The sequence below is a fragment of the Gigantopelta aegis genome, chromosome 14, assembly GCF_016097555.1.
Source record: "Gigantopelta aegis isolate Gae_Host chromosome 14, Gae_host_genome, whole genome shotgun sequence".
In the NCBI taxonomy this organism is placed as follows: domain Eukaryota; kingdom Metazoa; phylum Mollusca; class Gastropoda; order Neomphalida; family Peltospiridae; genus Gigantopelta; species Gigantopelta aegis.
In genome coordinates this window covers 42,674,263-42,687,033 of record NC_054712.1, presented here as the reverse complement: position 1 = coordinate 42,687,033, position 12,771 = coordinate 42,674,263, and the positions used below count along the sequence as shown (strand labels likewise).

General features: G+C 37.7%; 1 protein-coding gene across 1 annotated transcript; it reads right to left on the bottom strand.

Annotated features, from left to right (window-relative positions):
• Positions 1-2,656: 2,656 nt before the first annotated feature.
• Positions 2,657-12,771, bottom strand: LOC121388582 (ileal sodium/bile acid cotransporter-like). The gene is made up of 3 exons (XM_041519978.1): positions 11,957-12,771; positions 7,861-8,032; positions 2,657-5,182 (listed from the first exon to the last, which is right to left on the bottom strand). Exons 1-3 carry the CDS (start codon positions 12,539-12,541, stop codon positions 4,452-4,454), a joined length of 1,488 nt encoding a protein of 495 aa, XP_041375912.1. The 5' UTR covers positions 12,542-12,771; the 3' UTR covers positions 2,657-4,451.

Genomic DNA, 12,771 nt, shown 5'->3' with positions numbered 1-12,771 from the left:
ATATTAGTGGCTGTATATTAAACATGTTTCTGATCAATCTAAAATTTGTACTAGGTTAAATTTCATTTTATTTCTCTTTTTTTTCGTACGTACGAAATTATTTGAAGACAAAATCCAGATTGGGCTTCTTACAAATAATATACAGACACTGATATTCTAAACAAGAAAACATATTTAATATGTAAGTTTAATCGAAGAAATATTTTATTAGTCGGAAGCATCTTACAATGCTGCAAACTCAGGAATGTCCCTTTAACATTATGGCACTAAAAAAACCGTGGTATTCTCAAAACGGACAACAAGCCTGTTGTGTCCAAATTAGTGAGATCTAAAGCCCTGTACGTGTACCGGGGTATCATACATTATTGCTGAAATAACACAAATGATAGCTTTTTCACTTAATTGTTACGGACTGTAGGACAAAAATAATAACTAGTTACTGACGTAGAATATCAGCTTTATCCTGCTTAGGATAAAGCCGATATTCTATGTCATCAACTAGTCATTCTCTATGCATGCCAATACAAGGTTCTAATTTGACTAAAACTATGTGACCTATTTTGTAAATAACATCTAAATAAAAGTTAAAAAAAGAAGAAAAAAAAGACATCATCTACAGTAACCTACATTATAAATGCTTAAATATTACATCATGGGGAAAAACATAAAAATCAATAATCTACCTACATCCTAAATACTTAAACAATCTTCACCATGAGCAAAGTCAAGGTGAGCTCGCCGTGAGCAAAGTCAAGGTGAGCTGAAGATCCCTCTCCTGAAGAGTTGCTAGGTGAGTACTCAATGGAGTTTCAAATAAAATAATATCAATTTTTTTTTTTCAAGGTGAGCAATTTGTCACCCTCCTAACACTTCCCAGGTGAGTTAGGCGAGGAGAGCAGGAGTGATCACTCACCTTTCCTGGTGAAGACTGTTAAATATTAAAAATATACATGTACTACAATTGCACCTCTAATAGTTTAAACATATGACACATGTACTTCAAAAAACTCTCCACGCAGTGAGCCTGCTATACAGTGGAAAACCAATTCTGGCCATTACAAATATTATTAGCAAGACCCAAAACACACTGAATATTATACAGACAGATCGATATTCTAAATAAGAAAATCTAATTAATGTGTACGGTAATTTTAGTGGTTAAAAAGTTGGTATAGGCCAAAAACAAGATACAGTGTCAGAAAACTCGGTACTTTTATTGTTAATGATGTTCTGCTAAATGTGTCTTTAAGTAGTCCAAGGGTTTTAGGTGGCGACGTCTGCTCAGGCCATCATCACAAGAAAAACAATGGAAGACTTCATATAGGCATATAACATTCAAATAAAACTGTCATTAAAACCCATAAAACATAAGTAAATTGGCAATAAATATATATTTTTATATGCTTAAGGGTGTTAACTTTAAGCTATAAAAAAACCCTTAGTTTAACGATCATTTTGAAATTTCCACACCCATGTACAAAATACCATGGACCATATACCATGGAACACACCCATGGACAAAATACCAAGGACTACACTCGATGCTGGATTTTTAAGGGGGCAAAGGGGGCAATTGACCTGGGCCTCCTTGCCACAGGGGCACCCCTGATTAAAGCCTTCGCTTATAAAACAATGTAATAATTATAAAATTAGTTGATTTTTTTTATTTGTCATGTAATTTAGTTTCCATGTTGAGGGGCCCCCGAACCTGAAGTGCCCTGGACCCCTGCGCCAGGCCCCCCAAAGTCTAAATCTGGCTCTGACCACACTCATGGAACAAATACCATACCATAGATGAGCAGATTTACAGCAGGCATTCAGAAAATATTTTAAAGATTTTAAAAATAAAACAGAAATTCTGCAGAATGAAACCCTCGCCTACCATAAATGTTTTCGGTGTGATGAAAATCCACAGGTGCAACTATAAACCAAGTTGCATTGACCTAGGACTTATAGATTGTGAGAAACTGGTCTAAATGTGAAACTTTAAGTTTAACATTAAACTTCAATGCAAAATTTTTTAAGTTTAACATTAACCTTTAATGCAAAACTTGTAAGTTTAACATTAAACTTTAATGCAAAAATCGACACTGTCACTGCTGCTGCTGGAAAAGTAATACATATATATTTCGCCTTTTTAAATCCATGACCAAGGTCATTCCAGCCAGTGCACCACAACTGGTATATCAAAGGCTGTGGTGTGTGCTATCCTGTCTGTGGGATGGTGCATATAAAAGATCCTGTGCTACTAATGGAACAAATATTGAGGGTTTCCTCTCTATATGACTGTGTCAAAATGACCATATGTTTGACATCCAATAGCCGATGATTAATAAATCAATGTGCTCTAGTGGTGTCGTTAAACAAAACATTCATGATAAAGGCGAGACAATAATTGCCAAGGACCAACAGCTAAGTTTGATCTATCAAACTCGTTCAAGCAGGGGGGCGAGACGTAGCCCAGTGGTACAGCGCTTGATCGATGCGCGGTCAGTGTGGGATCAATCCCCATCGGTGGGCCCGTTGAGCTATTTCTCATTCCAGCCAGTGCACCACGACTGGTATATCAAAGGCCATGGTATGTACTATGCTGTCTGTGGGATGGTGCATATAAAAGATCCCTTGCTGCTAATTGAAAAGAGTAGCCCATGAAGTGGCGACAGCAGGTTTCTTTCCTCAATATCTGTGTGGTCCTTAACCACATGTCTGATGCCATATAACCGTAAATACAATGTGTTGAGTGCGTCATAAAATGAAACATTTCTTTCTTTCTTTCATTCAAGCAGAACACTGGTCTCTCACCCTGTTTATGAAGTCTCATAATACACCTACAATGTTTCTGCCAGAAATACATTTCTTTCTTTCTTTCGTTCAAGCAGAACACTGGTCTCTCACCCTGTTTATGAAGTCACATAATACACCTACAATGTTTCTGCCAGAAATACATTTCTTTCTTTCTTTCGTTCAAGCACAACACTGGTCTCTCACCCTGTTTATGAAGTCACATAATACACCTACAATGTTTCTGCCAGAAATACACATTTCTTTCTTTCTTTCGTTCAAGCAGAACACTGGTCTCTCACCCTGTTTATGAAGTCACATAATACACCTACAATGTTTCTGCCAGAAATACATTGTTGGGTATGGCACTGTGATATTTAACATTTACAGTGTGTGTGTGCTGAATGCAACTGCAGTCAATAGGATGTGGGGGGGGGGGGGGGGGGGGGGGGGGCTGCCCCTGCCCCAGAAAGAAAATGGGTTAGGTTTAGGGTTAGGGATAAGAAAATCATATCGTAATTGTAAGAGTCATTAATTTTGTCAAAAGGTAAAAAAATATTTTTTTAAATGCGGGTATGATGCCATACCCATTTTACTCTCTGCCAGAAACCTTGATCTATAGTGTTCACACTTACACAAGCTAAACTGGTTTAACTATACTGGTTTAGCTAAAACATTTTTGATTGGAAGTGACAAACATTCACACATGTGATAGCTATATAGGCCTACTGGTATACAGCAGAAGTGTAGTTATCCACACTTGCGCAAGACATCAAAACAATGATCGGCTGTTCGCTACAACAGTTTGCCTTCACAATTACATTTACGCTGTTTTAGTCATATTGGTTTCACTAAACCACAAACCGATGTGTTTTAGTCACACAAGTTTCACTAAACTACAAACCAATGTGTTTTAGTCATACCAGTTTCACTAAACCACAAAGCGATGTGTTTTAGTCATACCAGTTTCACTAAACCACAAATTAACCGATGTGCTTTAGTCATACCAGTTTCACTAAACCACAAATTAACCGATGTGTTTTAGTCATACGAGTTTCACTAAACCATAAACCGATGTGTTTTAGTCATACGAGTTTCATTAAACCACAAACTGATGTGTTTTAGTCATACGAGTTTCACTAAACCATAAACCGATGTGTTTTAGTCATACGAGTTTCACTAAACCACAAACCGATGTGTTTTAGTCACACAAACCACAAACCAATCGTGTTTTAGTCACACAAACCACAAACCGATGTGTTTTAGTCACACAAACCACAAACCGATGTGTTTTAGTCACACAAACCACAAACCGATGTGTTTTAGCTATACCTGTTTAGCTACATGTATATTGGCATAGTGAAAAAGATTGTGTTCACACTTACATTTTAAACTGGTTTGGCTATACCAGATTAGTTAACCTAACCTACACTTGTTTATAGCACTGGTGTAGGAAGCGTTGGGGGTAGGGGGGTCAAGGGGGACATGTGTCCCCCCAACTTTGTAAAAGCAGTGATGGTATTTATATATTTATACGTGTATTTATATATATTGGTGTGTGTGTCCCCATCTTTTTTGGCACCTTCCTACGCCCATGTATAGTTTAAAGTCAATAAAGAATGAAGGTGCAAATGTCATAGTGTTGGCATCAAAACTGATTCTCGTTTGTGTCAGTGATGTCCTGAGGCATCAACCTGCGGTATGTCACTGTCTTTTTCAGACTTCTTAACCGGAGAGTCTGGTACAGCAGAAAGCATCTCGTATTTGTCGTTGTTGGACTTCTTAGCAGGGGAGTCCTGTTCTGGTCGGTCAGAAAGCATCTCGTGACTGTTGTCATTACCCTGTGTTATCTGTGTCTTCTTCGTGAAACACCTCTTCCGGATCTCCAAGGCAATGATGGCAATCACGAGAGGGATTGGCGTAAACACCGCCGCGATCACCGGCGGTACAATACCGAGGTCATTATCGGGCGGCTCGAGAGACACTCTCAACAAAACGATGGCAATACCAGTGTTCTGTATTCCCGTCTCTATGGCGATCGTTATGATGTTCTTCTTCGACTGTCGCGTGACGACAGCAACAATTGCGCCGAAAAGAAAGCCGCAATATGGCAGCAAGGCTCCAGCCAGTATGACCATCGGAGCCAGCACGTCGAAGATGTAGAGGTTGACGTAGACGCCGAACGTGAACACGAAGATGAGGAATATGGCGGTGACCGGTCTGATGATCTTCACGAACATCTTGGCCCAGGCGGGTTTCTTGTACTTGAGGAGGAGCCCGGCGCCGATCGGCAGGATGAGGCCGATTAGAGAGATGAAGATGTTCGTGTACGGGATGCTGATCTCAGCGTCCTTGTACAGGACTCTCGTTCCCACCGTGAACAGCCAGAGCGGGATCATTCCTGAAACAAAAGTTAAAGTTAAAGTTTTGTTTAACGACACCACTAGAGCATGTTGATTGGATGTCAAACATGTTGGTTATTTTTAAATATAGTCTTAAGAGAGTAAACCCGCCACCATCCCCTGCAATTAAAGGGACATTCCTGAGTTTGCTGCACTTTTTTAAGATGTTATCGACTACATTTGTAACAGAGACTTTTTAATGATTGTAATTACATATCAAATATATTTTTCTGCATAAAATATTAGTGGCTGTATATTAAACGTGTTTTGGATCATTCTAATATTTGTACTAGGTTAAATTTCATTTTATTTCATAAAATATTTTTTTCCTATGTAAGAAATTATTTGAAGACAAAATCCAGTTTGGGCTTCTTGCAAATATTCAGACGACCAGAAACACATTAAATATACAGACACTGATATTCTAAACAAGAAAATATACCGTATGTAATTTATGTAAATTTAATCATAGAAATATTTTATTAGTTGGAAACATCTTACAATGCAGCAAACTCTGGAATGTCCCTTTAAGAAAATGTCACGTCCAAAAAACATGTCATTGGGAAGACATCAGAATAGTCCACAGCAAAAAAAAAGAAGAAAAAAAGAGTGCTGTGGAGCATGAAAAACTCCACGGCAATCTCCAGAGCATTGCTGATTGTCATGGGCAATTGCACGGGTTGTGCTACATTCCTGAAAAAGGAAGGAAATGTTTTATTTTTAAATGACGCACTCAACATATTTCATTTACTGTTACATGGCGTCGAACATATGGTTAAGGACCACACAAATATTGAGGGAAGAAACCCGCTGTCGCCATTCCTGGAAAAGACACATACATATAAATTGTATGTCCAATGTGACAATCACTCTGTATATTGCCAAATTAGCCAATTGGCTACCAAGTGGCTACCATATTTAGTCTTTGCTAATACAATATTCCCTAAATTATCAATTTTTAAGCAAATACACTGAAAATTGGCTAAACCAAAATCCATTCCAGTGTGAGCTGTGAAGCTGTGTTAAAAAAACAATATGAACACAGACTTTGAGAACGCTTACTAAAAACCATTTTAATCAATGTAACACTTCGACTCTATGTAGAGTAATTCCCCCTGGACTGTTCACCCATGCCGTGCTAGTTCTGGCACTAGACAAATTCGTCAGTTATGCATGCTAAAAACAATTGTGAAAATGTATTTTAATGTTGCGATATATTTTCTTGAAATAATTGACATTTTATTGGAAAATAACTTTGAGTTTCTACAGTTTGAAGTTAACCCAGAGCTAGCCCCATCCAAGTTATTCCCCCTGATCATTCCTCCCTTACACTATTTCTCCACTTAATGACACATACATATAATTCATACTGAATATTGTTATAAACCATAAAATCATGGCTTTATTAAGTTTCAAACTGGAACTAGATCACATGCATTTAAAATATAGTGAAATATAGAAATTAATATAAAATTTTTAAAATGGTTTCCAACAGACCTGAAAAAAGAAAAACAGGAAGACAAAAAGAAACATGGACAAAAACAGCTAAAAAATACAATAAACGAGTTGACCAATATAAATTAAGATCGATTATGGGTAATAATAGGATATTAAACTCGCTACCACTTCATAACATGTTTATGTCCAGAGTGAAAAAAAAAAAATTGTCACTCGCTAAAACTTGTGACAACTGAAAATTATTTCACACGAGACATAAACATCATATGAGAAGGAAGCTTGTTTAATATCTTATCAGTACTCTCCGGTTGGACCGACAGAAGACCAATAAGCAGAATTTTATCACTAGCCCACTGGGCATGTACATCTAGAAATCTATTTGTCTGCCAATATTTTCACTAGTCCAAACAAATGATATCTTTTATCTCAGTACAAGGACAATGTATTTGATTGCTCAAAATGAAACTGCATTGAACATTTTCACTATGAAGACTATTTTCCCATGGATGACCAGAAACACACTGCAGATACAGACACTGATATTACACACAAAAAACACTATATTTAAAGTATGCAACTTTTAGTCATTAAAAGGTTTCACGGCTAGCAATGCCACTCGCCACTGGCAAATTTTATTTTAAACCGGCCTCGGTGGTGTCATGGTTAGGCCATCAGTCTACAGGCTGGTAAGTAATGGGTTCGGATCCCAGTCGAGGCATGGGATTTTTAATCCAGATACCGACTCCAAACCCTGAGTGCTCCGCAAGGCTCAATGGGTAGGTGTAAACCACTTGCACTGACCAGTGATCCATAACTGGTTCAATAAAGGCCATGGTTTGTGCTATCCTGCCTGTGGGAAGCGCAAATAAAAGATCCCTTGCTGCTAATCGGAAAGAGTAGCCCATGTAGTGGCGACAGCGGCTTTCCTCTCAAAAGCTGTGTGGTCCTTAACCATGTCCGATGCCATATAACTGTAAATAAAATGTGTTGAGTGTGTCGTTAAATAAAACATTTCCTTCTTTCTTTTTTTATTATTTTAATTTGGCAAAAGAATTGCATGTAATAATTGATGTTTTGTTGAAACTATGTGTGTTTCTGCAATTTTTGGCATTTAATAGATAATTTGGCGAAATTTTCTACATAGCCTGAGCTAGCCCTGACCTTGATTTATGTTACAAACCCAGGACAGTCTTTTTACAGTCATGATAGATTCTCTTACCAAGGGAGGCAACTGTGCTAACCAGAGTCATCGTCACGCTGAGAGAAACATCACCACCGAGCAAATATGTGTAGATGTTACTAGCAGAGCCCCCTGGTGAGCAACCGGTGGCAAGAAATCCAAGCGCAATCCCCGGGTCAAAGTGGAGGAAGTATCCCAACATGAAGGATATCTGTGAAATGAGAAATATGCTTTTACCATAAACATAACATGAATGTACATGTACATGATACATTTATATACAACTGTAGCCCAGTGGTAAAGCTCTCGCTTGATGCGTGGTCGGTTTAGGATCGATCCCCGTCGGTGGGATCACTGGGCTATTTCTCGCTCCAGCCAGTGCACCACGACTGGTACATCAACGGCCGTGGTATGTGTTATCCTGTCTATGGGATGGTGCATATAAAAGATCCCTTGCTGCTAATAGAAAAGAGTAGACCGTGAAGTGGCGAGCCGGTTTCCTCTCTAAATATCTGTGTGGTCCTTCACTATATGTCTGATGCCATATATATAACCGTAAATAAACTGTTGAGTGCGTCGTTTAAATAAAACATTTCCTTCCTTCCTTCTTTTAAACATCAGTCCTTAAGGTTGACGCGAGCAATTGCTCCCACTCACGCGTGCTGGCGCAAAACTATTTCCACGTAGTTGAAAATGTGCTCACCTCGTCACACGCCAAAATCATTAATATATTTACTCAAAATTACTGTGAATTGTTACCAGAGCTTCTAGATTATGGCAGCCCCACTCCCATGGCTAGTAATATTCAATGTAAATAACTACTATTGCCATGCCTGACGGCTAGTGAAATGTTGCAGTTATAAGTTTATTTTGTAAACATGAATATCCTGCCCCCCCCCCCCCCCCCCCACCACCCATCCCCAATGTTAGTGTTTTTAAGCTCTATCTCCCTCTTTAGGTGAAATATCTGATTGTATTAAGTTAAAATTGTATTAAGTTAAAGTAAAGTAGGGCTAGTGAATTTTTAATTGTGGCTAGTATATTTTTGTATACATTGTATCACTGATCCCATGGCTTGTGGATTTTAAAAAAATTCTAGAAGCCCTGAAGTGGCTACATTTGGTATTTGGCCAATTTAAAAAAAAAAAAATTAATTAGAAAGAAAGAAATGTTTTATTTAATGACGCACTCAATACATTTTATTTACGGTTATATGGAGTCAGACATATGGTTAAGGACCACACAGATTCTGAGAGGAAACCCGCTGTCGCCACTACATGGGCTACTCTTTCCGATTAGCAGCAAGGGATCTTTTATTTGTGCTTCCCACAGGCAGGATAGCACAAACCATGGCCTTTGTTGAACCAGTTATGGATCACTGGTCAGTGCAAGTGGTTTACACCTACCCATTGAGCCTTGCGGAGCACTCACTCAGGGTTTGGAGTCGGTATCTGGATTAAAAATCCCATGCCTCGACTGGGATCCGAACCCATTACCTACCAGCCTGTAGACCGATGGCTTAACCACGACGCCACCAAGGCCGGGATTTAAAAAAATAAATTAGCCACTCTTGACTAATTTTCAAGCAAATACTCTTCATATATATGCGAAAATTGGCTAAAAGAAAATGATTCCCAGTATGAGCCCTATGGATGGATGGACAGACAGAGCCTATAATATTACACATACATGTAACACATCGACATAACATGCAGGGCTTCTGCCAGAGGGTAAAACGGATATGGCGCCATGCATATAGCCAAAAAAATTTGCAGATTTTTTTTTAGAAGTTATAAAGGGACAGACCCTAGTTATTAAACACAAAGGCAGATTTTTTTTACTATTAGAGCCGTTTATGATCATTGAAATCAAACATTACATGTATTTTTTTGTTTAGATTATCCATTTCCGTACATTCGAAGTGTTTCAGGTCATCCTGGTGTTTCCAATACCACAAAATGCATTTTTCATATTTTTAAAAACGCACATGCGTCTGAGAAGTAATGATTATGGAGTCACGCTTTATTCATTTTTTACAAAAATAGAATTTCAATGTCACCGACTCTTGTTTCACTCTGTTGTATCCAAATTTGTCACAGGTTTGTAAATTAACCACACTCAGTGTCCGTTTTTACGGGTTGAAACTAGGATCACGGTGAAAAATATGTCTAAGTGTTTTCAAACTAGGGTCTGTCACTTTAACCTTGTGACAAAATTAATTACTCTTATCATTACTGTATGATTTTCTTAACCCTATCCCCAAATTTTAACTTATTTCCTTTCTGCGCTCAGGCCCCCTGTTGACTGTGGTTGCAACCGTTGCATTCAATTCCATAGCGTCATACCCAAAAATGTCTTTCTGGCAGAAAGACTGACATGTAACATTTTGATGTCACACGATGATGTCATCGAATGGTGCACTAGACCTTAAAGGAACATCAACTAAACAAGTTGAATGATATAAACTAAATCAATTATGGATACTAAATATATATCCCTTGTGAAATAATTTTCATTGTCACCCGCTAAAACTCATGAAAATCAAAAATTATTCCACTCGAGACACAAACATGATACGAAATGGAAGCTTGTTTAAAGGGACTGGCCCTAGTTTTTAAACACTAAGGCATATTTTTCACCTATAGACCCTAGTTTTAATCCGTAAAAATAGACACTAAGTTTGGTTAATTTACAAACCTGTAACAAATCTGGATACGACAAAGTGAAACAAGAGTCTGTGACATTGAAGTACCTTTAAAAATAGACTAAAACGTGACTCCATAACCATTATTTCTCTACTACTACGGTACTGCTGTTACTACTACTACTACTACCACTGTTACCACTGTTACTACTACTATTACTACTACTACTACTACTACCACCACTGTTACCACTGTTACTACTACTACTGCTATGGTACTGCTGTTACTACTACTACTACTGTTACTACTACTACTACTACTACCACTGTTACCACTGTTACTACTACTACTACTACTACTACTACCACTGTTACCACTGTTACTACTACTACTGCTATGGTACTGCTGTTACTACTACTACTACTACTACCACTGTTACTACTACTACTGCTATGGTACTGCTGTTACTACTACTACTACTGTTACTACTACTACTACTGCTGTTGTCACTACTACTACTGCTACGGTACTGTTGTTACTACTACTGTTACTACTACTACTACTGCTATGGTACTACTGTTACTACTACTACTACAACTACCATTGTTACTACTACTACGGTACTGTTGTTACTACTACTACTACTACTACTACCACTAATACCACTACATAACCATACCCACACACCCAAAACAATAATAATCAAGAGTATAATTATAATAGCATTAACATTATATATATTTTTTTTTATAATAATAATACACATAAATAAAATAAAATATTAATTATTAAAAGATATGCAAAATCCAATCTAATTAAAATTAGCTTCACTATTACATGTGAATCTAACAGCAGCCAGTTGGAGCTCATGTCCACCAATCAAAACCTTACTTGCAGAATCATGCCAGTGATTTGAAAATAATTTGAAAATATTCCGAATTATCCTGAGGGTATACGATGTTTCATGTGAATTACGAATGCCTTATTTAGACCAGTAGAACTAATTTTAATCAGATTGCTAACACCACAGCGTAGTCTCCAATGTCCAGGTAACATTTCGTCTGTAAATAATAATATAAATATTGACCAATTACACTTCGCCTTTTATAACGTTATTTGGGAGCATACAAATTCTAAAAATATCGGGGGAGTCTATTTTAGTGGCCGCAGTACAGCGAACCATACCAATACGTACGGGATGGGTTATCAGTCTTCAATTTTACATTAAAAATTATTTATTTATTTATGAAAAAAACCCCAACTAAATCAGTCTTCAGTTTTACATTACAAATTATTTATTTTTATAAAATAAAACATGTTTTAAGGCATTCGTAATTCACACGAAACATGTCGTATATATAATTCGGAATGTTTTCAAATTATTTTTAAATCACTGGCATGATTCTGCAAGTAAGGTTTTGATTGGTGGACATGAGCTCCAACTGGCTGCTGTTAGATCCACATTTTAATTAGATTGTGCAAAATCCTACCACTGGCATAAGTATAAACTGTGACAGGAATCCAACAATAGGTGCTATTGGTTTCTTCAACGTTTCCTTGACAACCAGCAGTTCAACCTTGCAACCCATCGCAGCATTCAAGGTGATCACCAGTATTATCACAACTACGGTAAATATCGTGTCAACGGTTCTTTCTTTTCGGCTTACAACAATTCTGAATTTTTGTTGCAACTCGTACCATGAGCTTGAATTAGAGTTATCTCCCTTGGTATACGTGCTGGAAGAAATATCCGACGTATTTACTAAAATCGTCATATTTGTTCGTCCAAGCAAACGACCTATTATCTTTACTGAGACATTTTCTGCTAATAAAAACGTATCTTTTTCAAATATGGTTGCGATTTTTGGTTTGAGCGTTTTAAATCGAACCAAGACGGAGTTAAGATTATTTTGCGAAAAATTAAAGTTGAAAACAAAACTAGTTTCCTCTTTTTCGTACAGTCTTAGGGGTAAATCTTGTAAACTTTCTACACTGAGATCAATGCCTTCTACACTGTAAATATTCCAAACCAAGAAAAGCCAGCACACGGTTAAAAACTTGGGGAACTGGGCCATTTTGATTCCTATCTCGTCCACCTCGCGTCCGGCGTTGGTGCGATACCTTTCACCAGTCTGTCGATCCCCGGTCGCTTCAACACACGCAATTCGGCTTCCAGTTATTATGTTGCAATATCTCGTGCATGACCGTGCACTAAACTAACTCCGTTGCGTTAAACAAATGCATCGAACCGTGACACTTAGCACGTAAAGGACTTGTGCATCAACATGTCGTAAAAGTCGGTAAG